General features: G+C 38.1%; 1 protein-coding gene across 3 annotated transcripts; it reads left to right on the plus strand.

Annotated features, from left to right (window-relative positions):
* The first annotated feature begins 1080 nt into the window (after positions 1 to 1080).
* LOC119262337 lies at positions 1081 to 15173 on the plus strand. Of its 3 annotated transcripts, none has more exons than XM_037533774.1 (7): positions 1081 to 1192; positions 2360 to 2525; positions 4773 to 4874; positions 6618 to 6674; positions 7201 to 7296; positions 9538 to 9666; positions 12471 to 15173. In XM_037533774.1, the coding sequence occupies exons 2-7, from the start codon at positions 2367 to 2369 to the stop codon at positions 12498 to 12500; spliced, it is 573 nt and encodes a 190-aa protein (XP_037389671.1). In that variant the 5' UTR covers positions 1081 to 1192; positions 2360 to 2366; the 3' UTR covers positions 12501 to 15173. The 3 variants fall into 3 exon arrangements, with proteins under 3 accessions (XP_037389671.1, XP_037389669.1, XP_037389672.1); XM_037533772.1 differs by having other exon boundaries at positions 1082 to 1192; positions 2363 to 2525; XM_037533775.1 differs by lacking the exon at positions 1081 to 1192 and adding an exon at positions 2216 to 2278.
* Positions 15174 to 18887: the final 3714 nt, after the last annotated feature.

Here is an 18887-nt window from a genome sequence, read left to right on the forward strand (position 1 = left end):
CAATGCAGTGAGACTACACAGCTCCACCCACTCATTTAGCTATTAAACAAATGCAGTGAGGCTATGCAGCTCCGCCCACTCATTTAGCTAATAAACAATGCAGTGAGACTACACAGCTCCGCCCACTTATTTAGTCATTCACCCACTCATTTACTCAAGACTACCAACTACATTTAGCCATCTCTGTGAAGCCCCACCCACTTTAGACAGGTATGAAATAAGCCTGAGACTACAGAGCTCCACCCATTTTGTACACATGAAACTAGCCTGTGAGCTCCGCCCAATGTTATATGAGGCCATTAAGTCTGCAAAGCTCCGCCCTCTCGTTTACCCATTAAACAAGCCTATGAGACAACAAAGCCCCACCCACTCATTAGCCATTAAATAAGCCAATTTGCGTTATTAAACCGGACCTAGTCATATGCAGTGAGGCTGGGGAGGCTGCAAAGCTCCACCCACTGAAACATCTTGTGCAATCTTGTTTCATGGCTAACAGAAGTAGCTTGTAAAACCCAGAAACTCCACACAAAACCATTTCACCCAAATCACAGCCTTTTTTCTCTTTCATGCGTTGCACTTTTTCTGTGAGTACGTGTTTATCGTGTTGTTAGACGGTTGGTTTGAGGGTTTTTTCGTTTTGTTTTGTTTAATTCGTGTGAAAATCCCACAAACCCAAGCTAACAGCAGGGATGCTGAGAGGAACAGCTCTGGACTGCAGCCATATATGAGCACCTAGCCATCAGGTTTTGGTCAAGAAAATTGCAAACTTAAACCTAAATTAATATGTAAAAGTGGTTAAATGCCTCTAAGTTCTGTAGGCGCCTTTTTAGAGGACATATTTAGCTTAGTTAGCTTACCACTTTAGCATTATTTGACGCTAAGTAGCTCTGAAGGCTATTTGCTCACCTCATGTGTGGTTGTGCTGTTCGTACGGTGAGGCAGGCACACGTGTATTAAAGTGCAAAAGAAGAAAAAGGGAAAAACGTGTATCTAGATGAATTTGGCCACTTCCTCTATGAAACTGCTGTGACCTCTCTCATTCTCACACTCTCTCTCTCTCTCTCTCTCTCTCTCTCTCGCTCTCGCTCCCTCCCTCCCTCTCTCCCTCGCTTTCGCTTAGCCGTCAGCACCACAACCTTCGTGCTCGTGTTCATGCCGATCTTCGCGTTGATGATCCTGAATTCTGAGTCAGGTATGCGAAACAACTCCAAAATCATTTTGCTTCACATTGTTAACACACTTTTGATCTTATGAGAAATGCTTGTAAGGATTACAGGTGAATGTTAATTCAGTCTTCATTAGCTTGACATTGTAGACTATTGTAGGTTCTAGAGGCAGATAGTGCTGACTACCACTCAGTTCCATCTATTATATATCATATAAGTACATTTTTAACGCATTTCTGCCTTCTGAAGTGTTTTCCAATGACATTTTTCGTCAATCTACCCGCTGTGCAAAACTTCTGCATAATTCAGCGGCGGAGACATGAGGACATTCAAAGAGGTTTGGTGTGAAATGGTTAATTGTATGTAGAGACTCAGGTTTCTTTACAGTGGTGGTGATAGGAACCAGGGGTTGCGATGACTACAGCACAGATATAGACGTTTTATTTACTATCCAAAACCACCACTGATCCTCCACGAGTCTTCTGAGGTTTATATGGAAGGTTGATGATGGAAAATAGTGATAAGTGTGAAAAAATAAGCTTTCTTTGGGTTTTGTCTGGACGTCTGGGTCCTATCACCACCACTGTGAACGATTCTGAGTTTCTCTAGAATTGTTTGTTCTATGTACTTCATTATTTGTAAGTCGCTTTGGATAAAAGCGTCTGCTAAATGTAATGTAATGTAATGTAAAACCACTGAGTGACTCGTTTTGCCAATGAAGTGTTTATTTATGCAGAAATTTTGAAAAATCTGTAGAGATTTGGGCTTTAAAGTTTTGATAAGTTACCTTTTTTGTTTCTCAGTTTCGCATCTGCACTAACGTCTGGTTACATGGATGCACCTCTCAACTTTGTGGTTTAGCATTTTATTTTAGGCCAAAAAGAGAAAAATAGAGCCAGACGAACTTCAGTTCCTGATGGTTGCTGGATGTTCTCAGCACTTTAGTAGCTTTTTTTTGCTTATTTTAAAGTTGTTTTTTAAAAATACCCCTATGGCTAGTCTTGGAATTTTCCGTTCCACCTTAAATAGCACACATTTCACTCAAGCATCAACACTTTCACTGGGTTTAGGCTACTTTGCACACTTCTGGTCAGGTCATGGGTGCTCTGAAGGTACTGACGCTACACTGCTACAGCTTATAACAGTTTGACTGGAGAATTTGTCCACACATTTCTCTGTATACTTGTCTCTAGCAGGGCAATGAGGTACACATTCAAATCGGATGACTGCATGGTCATCACAATCCCCCTCCAGAACATCAGGAATACTAGAGATGGCCAGCTGATGCCTGAGAAGTTCACCTGCGTGTTCAAGGACATGTACAAGGTTTTTCTGAAGGGACGACCGAAGGCTCTGGGAGTAAGTGAACTTCTCCTCAAGTCAGCTCTCTCAAAGCACTTGGCGATCAGGAAGGTAGCTTTTAGTTGCACTCTTAAAAAAGAAGGTTCTTTAAGGGTTCTTTAGTAAAGAAATGGTTTGGAACCATGTTTTCCATTCAGAACCTTTTCATGCTTAAATAAATTCTCTGCATGGTGAACTCGTTCTTCAAATTGATAGTGAATGTGTTGTGGTGGTACTGTATAGCACCAAAAAGGGTTCTGCTATTGTCAAGGGGTTCTAGTATTGTTAAACGGGTTCTCGCTTTTGTCAAGCTTGTAACAGTAACATAAAAGGTTGTGTATAGAACTATATACAACACATTTCCATCAATCTGATGAACCATGTCCCCAGAGAATCATTTAAGCATGAAACTCTTTTATATAGAACTCATGGATCTAAATAGAACCATTTCATTTGTTAAAGAACCATCGTTTTTTTAAGAGTGTGGGCTAATTTTACTTCTACTAAACGGTTCAGTAAAAGCCACCGTCTACAGAAAACTCAGTTCCTCTGTGGAACATCTTAGTACATCAGACATCTATCAACATAGGAGCTGATATTTATTAAGCTTTTTGTTCTAAAATGAAATGCTAAATGTGAGGCGCGTCAGCCTTAGCACAGCTGAACCAACACAACAGAATGATTTTAATACCCGAAAAAAGAGAATTAATACATACAAACTGAAATAGAAGGACTAGACTATGTTATTTACTAATGTTTTAGCAGTTTTAAGGTTTAGCAGAAGTGAAAGTAGCATTTGAAAGCGTTGTAATACTCAGGGAATCACAAATCCATCAACATTGTACTTAAATATTTCACGATTTCTGTATAATTCAGGGTCTGAGATTTGGTGTGAAATGGTTCAGATGGCTTTACAGTGGTGGTGATAGGAACCAGGGGTCGCCACGACTACAACACAAATATAGACATTTTATTTACCATCCAGAACCACCAGTGAACCTACACAAGTTTATATGTATTGTTGATGTTGGGAAAATCTAAAAAATAACGATCTGTGGTTCGTTTGGGACTATTTACACACCTTGCATATATATATATATATATATATATATATATATATATATATATATATATGTATATGTGTGTGTATGTGTGTACACATATCTAAAATGGTAACTTTACAGAAGGAAAAAAACATACTTTACTGTTAATGTACTGTTTTAATTTACTGTTAAGTCAATGGAACCAGAACTTTTTTTCAAGTAATTTTGGGCTGTTTTTCAGTCCATTTATCATGAAATTTACATACTGTGTAAAAGGGCAAGAGGCATTTTCAAATTATGTTTATATATAATTTGTAATATATATATTGCCCAAGACTATCAGACTAACTAACGTCCTAAAATGCGTGCCAACATGCTTGTAAATGTTTTGTTATTAATTTATGCTATTTTTTTGTTAATTTATATATTAATTTGTTTTCTATTATAAAAGCATAGATATCATTACCATTTTCTCACATTTTTTCCCTTTTCTTTTTTTTCATAATATCAAGAGCCATTGTTTACATCATGTGAGCATGTTGTGATGGAATTACTTGTGGAATAAAATCTTGCTGCATTGACTTCCACGAACTTAAGAAAATTGTCCCACTCCTATAAAATGTCTGTAAAACTTAAAATTGTATCTACTAATTTATATTAATATTAATATAATTAATATTATCCATTCATTTGTTGAAAAACACTAACATTAGAATAAATACAATCAAATAAATAATATATTGTGATTTGTGTCAGTTTAACCATTTCCTGTCCTATCATCACAGAAACCCTTCTTTATAGAACCATATCGCTGTTGTCGGAAGAAAACCTCGTATCTGACCTCATATCTAACTTACCATTGTAATGGTAACTTTACAGGAGAGGGAAAAAACCTACTTTACTTTTAATGTAAGTGAATGGGAACAGATTTTTTTCCAAGCCACTTTGTGCTGTTTCTTTTGATCCATTCTTCATGACATTTAAACACAATATAAAAAGCAACAGGAATTTTCAAAAACTGAAAAACGATAGAAAAAAATGCAGATACAAGGTTTTCTTCCAACAACGGCGACATACAAAACATTTTATATCAGCCTGAAGAATCATTTCACTATGCAGAGAACCATTTAAGCATGAAATGGTTATATTTAGAACTCATGGAGGTAAATAGATCTAGATACAGTTTTATATTTGTGTTTCTTCTGTTTTCTGTGTACTGAAGGCGGCGCAGATCACCACTGGAGTTTTCATCCTGTGTCTCGGGGCCGTTTTTATCAGCTCCTACGGCAGCACACACGCCTCCCACATTGTGCCCAGCTCTGTGGTAAGACGACCATCACATTACATTCAAACTCCCAAGAAACAGCTCGTTTACTTCAGCGTGGGGTGAAACACACTGCCGAGGTTTTCTTTTCGAACACTGTAGAGTGTTCTAATGAAATAAGTCTCAGTATAAATGCTTGTTCTGTTTCAGAAGAGATAAATAAGTAGGGACACGCATATAAACAGAACAGGAAACAGGCTTTCAATGTGAATTTGGCCTTATTTTCAGCAGCTATACCACAGAAGTACTGTGGTTTAAAGATTAAAGGGTAACTCCACCTATTTTTACAATTTATGCATAATTTAATGGTTAAGATGTAAACAGAGTCATTCAGAGTGGTTTGGTGTGAATCGCTCTGTTCTAGAGAAACATACCGAGTCAGAACTGTTCACAGTGGTGGTGATAGGAACCAGACGTCCACCTCTAAAAGCTCTCTCACAGAAACTACATGAAATGGTTATCAATTCACTGCCTCATGACTGAGACACTGTTTTATGATAGTTTTGAGATTTTGGCCTTAAAATCCATTCATGGTGGAGGGATACATATAATGCAGGGTGTTGTGGGGCAAAATAGTCCCCAAAGAAAACTTAGAATTTCATATTTTCCACTATTTTTTATCATCAACACTCCACATAAACCTCAGAAGAAATGAGTAGGTTGACTGGTGGTTTTGGATTGTAAATAAAATGTCTGTATTTGTGTTGTAGTCATGATGACCCCTGGCTCCTATCACCACCACTGTAAAGACACCTGAACCATTTCACACCAAACTGCTCTGAATCTCTCTGTATCTGTGTACATCTCAACCAGGGAATTATGCAGAGATTTTGAAACATCGGTTCATTTTAAGGCCTCATTGTGTTAGAAGCAGCATGAAAGGTGCAGTTCAGTATGCTTATTTTAATTACAGTGTAGAAACCTGATGCGAACTGATGTTTTTTGTCGTACGTGTTTGGATTTTGAACACAATCTGAATGTTGGGCTGCACAGGAATAAATACAACTCCCAGATCTCTCCTGAACTGCGATGTGAAGTGCTTTAGAAATAATCCCATCACTCCTCAAACTTCAATTATCATTTCACTGAGCTCTGAAGAAGATATTTAATCTTCAAAACACAAACTGTATTACAACAGCAGATCAGTCCACAGTGTACGAACATGTTTTTGTATATATTTATGTACTGAAGTGCCACATGGTTTAAAGTTATTTACAGAATACTTATTTAAAGAGGCATAAGAGAATATATCTCATACATATATATAACCTCATCTGAAAGTCAACATTGATGTTCTAGTTATATTACATGATATGTTTGTTTACAGTTGTATACAACAGCTTGAACACCCCCTGCCATATTTCATGTTTTGCTGATTTTCTAAGGGAAAATAAGTTCACTCGTCCTCTACAGGGAACACATGACAAATGTGACATTTTTCTGCAAATTTTAGTGCACAATTGGTATTTTTTGCTGAATTTAACATACTGGAAAAAATAAAACCTGAAATATTAAATGTGCCATGACTTTTGCACAGGCCACATGCTCTGTTTTATTTTTTAATATGTTAAATTCAGCAAACAAACAATAATTGTGCAGAACTGTGTCTCTGTAGAAGATGTAGAACTCTGTAGAACTTATTTTCACTCAGAAAATCAGCAAAACATGGAACTTGACCGGGGTGCACAAACTTTTGCATATTTGTATAGTGATGAACACATTTTTAATTTTCCTTTCATTCAGTTTATAGCGTGTGGCATTCTGACCTATGCAGCTGGATATTCTCCACTGATGCCTGTGGTACGTATAAAAGTTGGCGGCCGTGTGAAAATGTTAGGGCACCCTGGTCATATTCTATGTTGTTATTGGTTTAAAGTCATTTTTTTAAAATCATAATTGAAGTAAAAAATAATGAACACTTCCTCTACAGAGAACACAACGAAGCACAACTACTGTTTATTTGCTGGATTTAACATACTGTGAGAAAAAAATAAAGGATGAAATGTGGCCTGTGCAAAACTTATGGCACATTTTATATTATATGTTTTATTTTTTTCACAGTATGTTAAATTCTTGTTAGAATCTTATGAAAATTTGCAGAAAAAAATGTGTTGACTTATTTTCATTATGAAAACCAACACAACACTTGTCACTTGACGGGGATGCCCAATATATTTTATGCCTATTTTTAAAATATTTACTTAATTATTTGTCTTTTGCTTATTCATTTATTTATTTATTTGGTATATAGCTTGCTGGAAGTCATATTAGGCACTAACCTTAGTGTGCAAAGAGACTAACATGTCTGTTATCTCTCTGCAAACAGATGAAAATGTCCTTCATCTTCAATGTCATCGGCCTTTTCTGGGCCATCGCAGCTCTTGCTCTTTGTCCTCTGATAGATTCTTATGATCGGCCAAAGGTAAAACAGCTCCCGCCTATTATCTCTTGAAAGTCTAGACGATTATATCAGATGATATCAGAATTATATCGACCACAGCAGAGTAGAGTATTGCTTCAAATATGTTTAATGTTAAAAACATGTTTAATTTAACTAATATTAGCTGATATTAGATGATGTGTTTATTGAACTCCAGACAAGCAGAAGGTCTAAATGACGCTGCACTAAAATATCGATAGATCAGATTTAGTCCCACTTTCTATATTTCACAAAATGTAGGTACAGTGGGGTCTAAAAGTCTGAGACCACGTTGAAAATCTGAGAACATTTTAAAACAAAGACAAGTTTCAAGTATAACAATGAAATGTTAAAGATTCCGCACTACTTCTGCGTCACTATAAAGGTCAGATTTGGTTTCGAGTCTTATTCTTTCCACTGAAGCTTGTGTTCTGACGATTCTCGGGTGTATTTCTTCTGCTCATCAGAGGCACAAGCTTATGAAGGCCAGCTCGAGTGCTCGCTGTCATTATGGCAAATTTAAATGCACAATTTCTATGTATCTGTTTATTTAAACAAATTAGAAAAGATGAAAACAAAATATATAATTTGTAAAAACGTTTGCACAGGCCAGATTAAACTTCTACACACACCTGTAAAAAATACTAAGAAATTCATTCATTCATTCGTTTATTTGTTGAAATATTTCCAGATTTTTTTTGTTTGTTCAAATTTTTATGCTAATAATATCATTTGTGACTGAAAAGTTTGTATTAAATTAGTAAAGAATGCAAAACAAAGCTGAACATTCTACAGAAACGTCCACTTTTCGGGCCATAGGTGTCACTGGTGTTACTGATCCTCCTTGGTATTGCACATAAGAAACATGTGCAATATGTATTTTACATAATGACTGCTACAGAACGTCAAACCACATCTCATCAATTATGGAAAATCTACTAAAATATATCATTTAATCTATTTGTATTATATTTTTTCACAATTACCTCAGAATAAGGCCGGTCACACCAGTGACGTCAGCTAAAAGCTTCATATGAAATCATGAGCTAAATGAGAAAATCTCTGATAACTGAAAGACACAATGTGCTTTTCTTCATAGATCCTGAGAAAAAGGAAGTTGTGATGTCATCGGTGTGACTTTTATTTCAAAATGGGACATTTTTTTAACGCAGTAACAGCAGTGACACGACTCCTGCTGAACGTTCATGATATACTTTATAATACTTATTTTGCATTTGTTTTCTTTATGTCATTTAAATCATATATTTCATAGTCACGTATAGATTATTGTAGTTAAAATTGCAGAAAAACATTTTTACCTAAAAATATGGCCACACCCTTTACACATGACTGTGGGGATGAGCTCTTCTGTGGTGCTTGGAATTGTAGAGAATTGATTTTTAAAAAACAATATTCCTAAATTGAGGCTCAATAAGGTATCATTTTTAAAATAACTTATTTTTAAATATAAATAAATTGTAACATTAACATTTTAAGTGTAATATACCTATAAACACAAAAATGCACGTTTTATGTAGACTGACCCGTTTTCTGTGTTACTTTTTAACAGCTAAACTCAGCTACAGAATTGAAATTGCACATTAAAATATATGGTTGGTTGGTTAGTGTAGTGGGTAACACCTTTGCCTTCTATGCTGTAGACTGGGGTTCAATCCCCCACCTGGGTAAGCACCCTACACTATACCAATAAGAGTCCTTGGGCAAGACTCCTAACACCACCTTGGCCTACCTGTGTAAAATGATCAAATTGTAAGTCACTCTGGACAAGAGCGTCAACCAAATGCCGTAAATGTATTTCCTGCAGAGGATGTTAAAGGTCCAGTATCCTACACTTTTGTTATTTTTTGGCTACTTATAACATTTATCCACTTTTATGTCCAAAAAACGGTCATAATTATTTTCACCTGACCATTCTCCAACTTCTTTATATCCCCTAAACAAGTTGTTCTTTTTACTGTGCATTTAAGGCTGATATGTACGTGAGCTCTGTTATATCCATGTATGCACTGTGGACAGAGTAGTGAATGGTGTGTAACTATGTTTACAAACTACGTCAAAAATAAGCCCTTACTAACTTATTTTCACTTAGAAAATAAACAAATATATGTGCCCAAACTACATACGACTGTGTAATACACAGCAGTTTGCACTTTGGTTCATTAGAAAAAGGAACTGATGGTCAGTACTCATTCTGTGGCTTGTACCCTGTTTCTGTTTTTGCAGACCGATAACGATATGTACATTGGGCTAAAAGGTGTGCTTGTAGCGCTACATGCGGTCCAGTTTATCCTCGCTGCAGTGCTCATCTATTGGGAGAGTAAAGCTGTCTGCAGAGTGCATTTCAACACCCTGGTAACGTATAACACCCTGTTACACATCAGCACAGGTCACACCCTTACCTGACACCGGCATTCAGTCTCCATAGAAAAGCACTAACCAATAGAATGGGACACTCTGGAGCTTATTGTCGCCATGTCCAATGCTAAGCGTGGCCTAGAGGACTATAAAGCCCCCCAGCATTGGGCTGTAGAGCAGTGGAGCTGTGTCCTCTAGAGTAATGGAGCTCTATTCAGTACCTTTGGGATGAGTTGGAGTTCACGAAAATACCTGCATCTATTTTTTACTGTGATTGAAACACTACAGAAATAAAGTGTTGTATTTCTCTGTAATGCTGATCCAGGCAGATTTAGTCCCAGTTTCTATATTTTATAAATGTAAGTGCAGTGGTGTCTAAAAGTCTGAGACCACATTGAAAATCAGAGATCTTTTCTTTTAAAACCTGGAAATAAACAATATTTAACATTTAAAAACTAAGAAAAATCATATTAAATGCTCTGCATTATTTTTTATAAAAGGTGAGATTTGTTTTTGAGTCTCATTCCTTTAACTGGAGCTCACGTTCAGACTTGGAGGCACACTGTCATTATGGCAAATTTTAGTGCACAATTTCTATTTATTTTCTGAATTTAACAGCTTAGAAAAAAACCCTAAAACGTAATACATTAAATGTAGCAAAGAAGCAGTAAATGTGCATTGAAAAGTGCAGACGTGTGTCTCTGCAGAGGATGTGTTAACTTATTCAGTTAAAAAACCAACAAAACATGTCATTTCACAAGGGTGCACAAACATTTGTTTCCAACACTAAGAAGTTCATAAATTCCTAAATGAATTTCCAATATTTGAATTTTCGCTCAGATCGATAGTGTTCATTGTAATAAAAAGTGGACTGTAATAAAAAAACTGAATATCCAGAACATATCCCGAGTGTCCAGAACTGACCATCCAGCATCAGTACCTGACCTCATTAATGCTCAGCCAAATCCTCACAGCTATGTTCATCTAGTGTAAAGTCTTCCCAGAAGAGTAGAGGCTGTTACTGCAGCACACCAACACCTTCATTTCAGAAGAAAAACTGAGTCGAGACTTTTTTTACACAATCTGATTGGCTGAAAAGTGACCAGTTGCATTTGAAACAATTCAATATTTGCTTTACTTTTTCCTCTACTTTTTGAAACTATTAACAGGAACACTAGATCTCTTGAAGTGGTGCATTATAGTGATCTACCAAGACCAAATCGCAGCCATTACCATATTTATAAACATAAAATATATTTATTATAAGGGGGCAGTCATGGGCTGGAGGTTAGGGAACCGGCCTTGTGACCGGAAGCTTGCTGGTTCGATCCCCTGAGCCGACAGTACGTCACTGAAACGCCTTTGAACAAGGCACCAAACCCCCAACTGCTCCCTGGGCGCTGTGGATAGGGCTGCCCACCGCTACGGGCAAGAGTGTTTACTGCCCCCTAGTGTGTGTATCTTCACTAGTGTGTATGTGGTGTTTCACTGCATGGATGGGTTAAATGTGGAAATGAAATTTCCCCGGTGTGGGACTAATAAGTGTTATTTATTTAGTCTAGTATGAATATTAAAAGCAATAAGCTGCTTGTAGCCTTGGGTTTTTTTATTAGACCCAGCAAGAAAATAAAAAATTGTGTCCCATTAAGAAAAACACTTTCTTTTTGTTTATACAACACGTTGTTCCAGTAGCACAGTCTGACTGAGACACACTCTACCCCAGACGTTATTTGTGATATCAGCACATTTTTTTACCATGACTGAAAATGGACACATTATATAACTTCAATAAAACAATATTTGGACTGCAGTCCGTTTGGCCAGATTGTGGCGATGAGAGTGACCTGAGGACTACATCAAATTCTTAACCTGTCGTTGGTCCTAAGTGAGCTTCTCAATCAGCAGCTGAACAAGTAAACAAACTGTAATCAATCAGAAACAAACAGAATGCAATTCAGCGAGCAAGACAGGCTGTGAAACGCTTTACAGACTGACTGGAGCAAAACCACATTCTTCTTCATCTGAAAGCACTGAGCTCAACCTGATATTTATACAGTTGGCACTATGACTGCATGCCACATTTCAATCATCTGATTGGTCACTATTTGGTTCATTTGCATTAAGTTTATCCAGAATGAGAGAGCTCAGATATGATGTGTTAGTTCGATGTATCTATTTTTGCCTTTCTCCTCATTACAGCTCTGTATGTGACGTTCTATTCGATGTCAATCAAAAAATGGAGTGAAAAAATCACATTAAAAGAGGGAAATCTTTTGCAAGACATCACATGTCTCGTATCACGCTACTTAAAATTTCAGCACCCCCAATTTTTTTTTTCTTCGTTTTTCTCCCCAATGTAGTCGTCTCCAATTCCCCAGTCTCACGATGCCACCAGCGCTATGAGGGTGAAGGCTAGCACAGGCTTCCTCCGAGGCCTGTGAAGCTCCACCACAGCTTTTTGAGCTGCCACTGGACAGCCGAACGCCCAACCGTAACATATGGCTGCACTGACTAGCTGAGTGATGGGGATGTGAAGGCTGGGCCATCCTACCCACCCAGAGAGCGAGGCCAATTGTGCTCTCTAGGACTCCCGGCCACAGAGGCTATAGTATCACCAGGAATCGAACTCGCGATCTCCTGATAGGGACAACACTTAGACACTTGCGCCACTCAGGAGAAGCACCCCCAATTAAAAACACCTTCCTGCGGTTCATTGGTTAGAGGACTCATTTGCATATTGCCAGATGTTGTTGTGCTGCCCTGTGCGTCACATGAATAAGTTTGATTTTTCTGTTTTTCAGCCCATGATCACACTGAAGCAGGACCAGTGAGCTGCCGAGGACGTCAGACTGAAAACCAAAAATTCAATAGAGGAAGCACCTCAGATAAGCTTAGTGCTCATTATAGACTCCCCACTGTGTTATCAGCAGATTATTTATACGCAATTGATTTACATCTGCATACAGTCTTAGGAATAAAGCTTCCTAAACCAACATGCAGCTCAAAAAAAAACCTTTAACTGGTGAAGAACCTTCACGTTGCATAAGGGCTCTTTAAATATCAAAGGGTTTAACAGCTTATTTACAAATAGCTTCCATTAAAAAGGCTCTTTAGCCTCTTTTCACTGAAGATAAACTCAGTTCCTGCCCGTTTCGCCATGTTTTTCAATAACATTGACAGGATTTATTTCAATAGAAGTGTGCATGATTTACAAATGAGCTATATTTTCATCTTCGTAGGCGAGCGAGTCGACATTTCTATAAGTGTGTTTATTGTGTTTGAAAACTGTTTATTGTGTCGGCTGTACAGGACTGTTGATATGATGAAAGCTGCCGTTTTATCTCGGTACGGCCATCTGTGTGCAGTCGTATGAATAGTTTTTCACAGCAGGGGTTTCTCACCCTCCCCTTTCACCCCTCATTGCTCACTAGCAGCTCAGCACAGTCACACAGAGAGACAACAGAGATCTAGATCTTCTGATAATAAAAAGAATTATGCATTTATTCATTTATGCATTACGCTAATTAAAAATGGACGAGTCAGTGTCCAGTCTGCCAGTGAATGGTGTTGCAGAAAGAGGTTATGAGTGTATTTGTTTCCTTCTGTTTACTTTTTTGTTTCAGTGACTTAGCGACTCTGTAGTTCAATTGGGCTCCAGCCAAAATCATGAAAACTGAAATTCCCTCACTTTTTTTGTGCACACACGCCATACAGTCCACATACGGAAACTACACTGCAAAAAAAGCCTGTTTTGAATTCTTTGTTTTTGCGATGCTGCAAAAACAAACATGTAGGCTATGTCCCAATTCAAGGAGGTGCATCCTTCAAAGGCCTGTGGTCTATGAAGGCAGTGTAGACCCACGAAGGCTGAACCGAAATGAGATGGTGTGCTCTATGGCAGATTTCCTGTTTGAGTTCGGTGTTTCAGCACCGCTGTTCCCGCCCTTACTGCTGCGTAACTAAATGCCACTCCTGTCAAGTTCTTTTAACATGGACTCAGAAACTTTGATTTAGTTTTTTTTTTCCATTTATTAGAGCTGGGGATGCTTCTCTCTGTCGGCTCTTTGCTCCCTAAAACAAAACGAAATATTAGTGTAAGTTTAGCTTCAGACCTCATTGGCTTTTTGAACATTAGTGTCATTGGCTATTCGACTCAGTTTAAACCCAGTATTTACATTTAAAGTGTCTCCTCCGCAGCCGTTCGCTCCTCTGCTCGAATCCTCGCCAGCACACAATTAACCTCGGGATACGTTGGCTGGTGAAGGCTCTTTAGAGAGGTAATGAAGCTTGTTGAGTGAGGTTTACTCAATTTTGCTGTATTTGGCAGGAGAACTGGAGTAGCTGCACTTTTTCTGAGTGTATTTAGAAAATAAATCACACAGCATTGATACATCAGATCTCCAGAATGGGAATTTTATAGGACAAAGAAAACGTCAGTTTGAGTTAATATAAAGAAATTTCATTCAAAGTCATTTTTGACCGTTTCTGTCGGTCCATCCATCATAAAATTTAACACAACGTAAACAGCAGTGTTTTCAAACACTGTAAAATCAGTGACGGGAGGTTTTGCTCTGATATGAAACGCTGGTTAAAGCTCTTCATTTACTTAAATGTTTAAAAAAACATATAAAAGAAGGAAAAAACGAAGGTTTCATTTAACTGTGTTCTGTAAGCTGTACATGCGTTATTACCACTTTGTTTTTGTTTGAAGCTTTTTGTTTTTCTGTGGAATTACATGCACATTTAGTTATTTAGTCATAGAACGAGTAGTGTGGTGTGATTTATGTACTGAATGATGTCTTGACTACTTGTTGACACATTTAAACAAGAGGACTTGGTTTGTTTTTACTTATTTTTCAGATTTATTGTATTTGCATTGCTGTTCAAATTTGTTCAGTTTTTTCTGATTTTCCTGGGTTTTTGTTGTTTTGTTCTGTTTGTTTTTTTTTCAGATGTTTTTATCTTTTTTCTTATTTTAACATTATTTTGGCTTCATAAACCTGCTCTGTAGTCTTTCTGACAGAGAGAGAAAGAGAGAGAGAGGGGTGTGAGATAGGAAAATGCTAACGAGGTGTGAACATTTCAGCATTTCCGCTTCGTGACGTCTTTATCTGCCACCGCAGCTGCTGATGTCCAGACGAGGTGAAAAAACATTCAGAAATAAATGCCAACCACAAGATCTTTAAAAGAAAAGAAGAGCGAAGAGATCATTACACCTCGCTTCGATTAAAGAGGGAGAGGAAGCGAAGAGCCAGAATGGACTCGTCTGTCGGTGCCAAGTGGAAAAAGACAAACAGGATGGAAAGAAATAAGAAAGAAAAGAATGAAGTGGCGTCATAAGATCTCTGATACGGAACAGAGAGGTGTTTGTCAGTAAAGCTCTGAATAATACTTTAAACAGTCTGTATGAGTGTAAGTCTGTTATGCTGAATGTAATAAATGTGTGTGTGTGTTAATATCTTTAAAATGGAAGCCATATAATTAAAGTAAAAAATGAAAACCAAGTTAATTATCTAATCTTTTATCATGGGTTATCATATCATGATATTGTGTTAAAAATAAAAGAGCTACATGTAGAAGATATGTTCATATACGCAAATGTTTCAACAGCCCCTGTCAAATGACACATTTTGTCAAAGTAAAAATAATTTCCTATTTTTTCTTATTAGCCCATTTCAGCTTGAGATGCACTACAGTCCCCAGCATTCACTGCAACCTAGTGTGCGTTCTGACCCACAACAACAATCTATGGGCCAGCAGTTACGCAAAAGGAAAACATTTTATTTTTATTGAGAAATCCTTTTGAATAAGCATTCAGTGCCTGTCTTGTTGCAGTTTTGGCAGGTTTCGAATAAACACTGGCTTTTTCAGGTCAAGGCGAAATGTTAGATAAAAACGAAATCAAAACACAGCTGAGACTTTATAATATGGCGTTTTTACTGGTTGAGTTTGAGACCCCTGCTCTACAGAGACCACACTCTATTTGTTAGCAGTAGTTTGTTGGTTTTCCATTTGGAATATTTCTATCTTTCCCTAAATGCACAGCGGTCATTTATTTCCAACTGGACTCCAGGTCTGTGTGTTTTTGTTGCCATTACAGTACGTACAGTGTGACAGTCGAGCCTTGCAGTCTTTATTATGAGCTGTGAAGGTGCTCAGACTGAAGCAGCTGTACAAACATCACATAAAGCTGGAGATCACAGTGTGACAGTGTAGTGGGAGCCTGAGGAAGCAGCTGCTCTGTGTGTCTAAATAAGCTCTGAAACTACTACTAGTTTGACCACCCAGACAGTAAGAGTGGTGATGGTCCACTGACGGCAAAGCTAACGGCCCACTGGCCTTTTGCCATCGATGATTAAAGATGCGGTGTGTAAGATTTAGTGGTGAGGTTGAAGACTGCAACCAGCTGAATCCCCCTCCCTCACCCCTCCCTTTCCAAACGTGTAGTAGATCCTACGGTGGCCATTCTATACAGAATCTTTTTGAAAAGGGTTCTTCTATTGTTACGATGTCAGGCTTTTCAAACAGGTGCTATAGGGAACCATCTACATCAAACCATCTACATTCTCCATCAATCTGAAGAGCCCTTTCAACTTTAATCATCCAAAGGGTTCTTTGAGCATTCATGGTTCTATATAGAAGCATTTTCTTTATTAAAGAACCCCTGAAGTACCACCATCAAGTGTTTCTTTTAAACTCTTTCTCATTTAAACTCCTGAACTAAACTCTCTTTCAGCTTTTTGCTGAACCAGATCTGAACTTCTTAGAATAAAGTTACATGTCATGTTTGTCATTGGAGATTCCAGTGAGGCTGATGTTCTGACATCACAAAGGCTTGTTGTAGCTCATGCAGCGGATGGTGAGCAACTGCAGTGTGCTGTGCTCCCTATGTGGATATGAAGGGCTCATTCTAAGCGAACGAAAACATGATTCATAGTTGTAGTGATTATACACTAATCAAACATGGTGAACATGAAAACAACCAAATTCTAACTAAATCATTTCATATCAGGCCAGTCAGTCATTTGTTCCCTTGGTAGTTTGACGTATTTGTCTTGACTGTGCATATTTCAAAATCTGAGGAGATTAAAAACTAGTTAGATCTTGTATACAGGACAGTAATCTGGGTGGTCAAAAGGGGGACCAGCAGTGGTAAACACTCAGCGGAGTGCCAACCTTATCAAGCCAGCAGACCGATATACGCTTGCTATCTCAGCAAAATGCAGTCATTGTATTTCTGCATCCACAGCAACAATATCGTGTGGAATATTGTAATACACTGTATTATTGAATATCGGCTTGTGTCTGACAGAATTTTTTAGCAAAAAGAGTGTTTGTGTATAACACTTTGGAACACCCATTCCCACTGAGCCTTAGTTCTGCCAAACTGTTTACTACCTATGGATCCTACTGAAGGAGTTTGCATGTTCTCCCCGTGTCTGCGTGGGTTTCCTCCGGGTTCTCCGGTTTCCTCCCACTGTCCAAAGACATGCAGTCAGGCCAATTGGACATGCTAAATTGCCCCTGGGTGTGAGTGTGTGAGTGACTGTCTGTGTCTGTCTGCCCTGCGATGGACTGGCGACCTGTCCAGGGTGTATCCTGCCTTCCGCCCGATGACTGCTGGGATAGGCTCTGGCACCCCCCTGCGACCCTGAGGGAGAAGCAGCTTAGCAAATGGATGGATGGATGGATGGATGGATCCTACTTAAGATGCCCATGTTTTTAAACACTTTGCCACATCCCATTCCCACTCAACAGCCTATTTCTGCCAAATGTTTTTTTTTTCTTCCATTAAACACATTAATAGTTGTGCTAAACACTTTGCTACCCCTTCTGCTTACACTCTCAGAAATAAAGGTAGTAAACTGTCCCTGGGATGGTACCCTGAAGGGAACATGTCAGAACCTTTTGTCAGGGAACATAACTATACCACAATCCACTGAAATGATATTTTCTAAGTTGTCTCCACACTCCGTCTCGTCTCCAGGCTTTATAGTTTTATTGTTCGGTACACAATTGGACCTTTAATCCTCTGTTGTACCTTTGAGGTTATATTTACATTGTTTGTACCTTGATGAATGAAGAATGTAACTGCACAGAACCTTTATTTCAAACACTGTGTGCCATTAGTGTCATTACATCCCACTTTTTGAATATGTATTTCAGCTAACACTTTGCAACACTTACTAACATTAAATTAAACCTTTTTTGTGTCTAATAGTTTTAAAGTGGGTTAAAGTGTTAAATGTATAGTATATAGTATAATATATATATATAGATATTGTTTTTTGTTATTACCATTTTATACTTTATTATCTCACAAGGAGAAATTGCTTTGTAGCTGTATTTCACATAAAAACATCATACAAACAAATACGTCAGTGTCAGTAAAATCACAGAATAAAAGACCAATCGGACAGTATTTATGCACGTTGATGTAGTTTTTGCTAAATAATTTTCCACGTCACTTTCCCCTTTAATATAGCTTTATTTTGACACAACAGTGTATCAGCCCCTGTTCCCATTCAGTACAGCCTATTTCTGCTAAATATTTTACTACGTAAAAGTCCCCTCCTCACAGAGCTGCAGTTAGCTGCTTATTCACCGGCTTCTCGTGTGGATTTCCATTAGTAAGTAAGTGATACTTTTTTTAATCCCACAAATGGGGAAATTCCACCTCCGCATTTAACCCATCCGTGAAGTGAAACACCACATACAGACTAGTGAATACACACACTAGGGGGCAGTGAGCACATTTGCCCAGAGCAGTGGGCAGCCCTATCCACGGCGCCCGGGGAGCAGTTAGGTGTCTTGCTCAAGGACATCTCAGTCATGAACTGTCTGCACTGGGGATTGAGCCGGCAACCTTCCGGTCCAGCCCACGACTGAGGAGACGGCTAACCATTAGACTTTACTGAGGGCAAAATGAAATTAAATTTAGACACAAATGCATGTTGTTTTTTTTAATGTGGTCATGCCACTGAAACTGTGGAATATGTTTCCTTTCAGTGGTAAAAGGCAGAAACATTCCGGACATCCTTTCAAATCCAGTTAATGAAATGTCTTCTTAAACATATTGATTGTCGTTCAAATACTTTATACACGAGTGTGATGTACTCAAGCGATTCCTGATAGGGAAAATGATCTTCATTTGTTTTATGATTCCCTGAAAAGTGTGACAAACAAGAAACCATGAAGACTGTTAGCTAACTTTACTT

Source organism: Pygocentrus nattereri, chromosome 24, assembly GCF_015220715.1.
Source record: "Pygocentrus nattereri isolate fPygNat1 chromosome 24, fPygNat1.pri, whole genome shotgun sequence".
Classification (NCBI taxonomy): domain Eukaryota; kingdom Metazoa; phylum Chordata; class Actinopteri; order Characiformes; family Serrasalmidae; genus Pygocentrus; species Pygocentrus nattereri.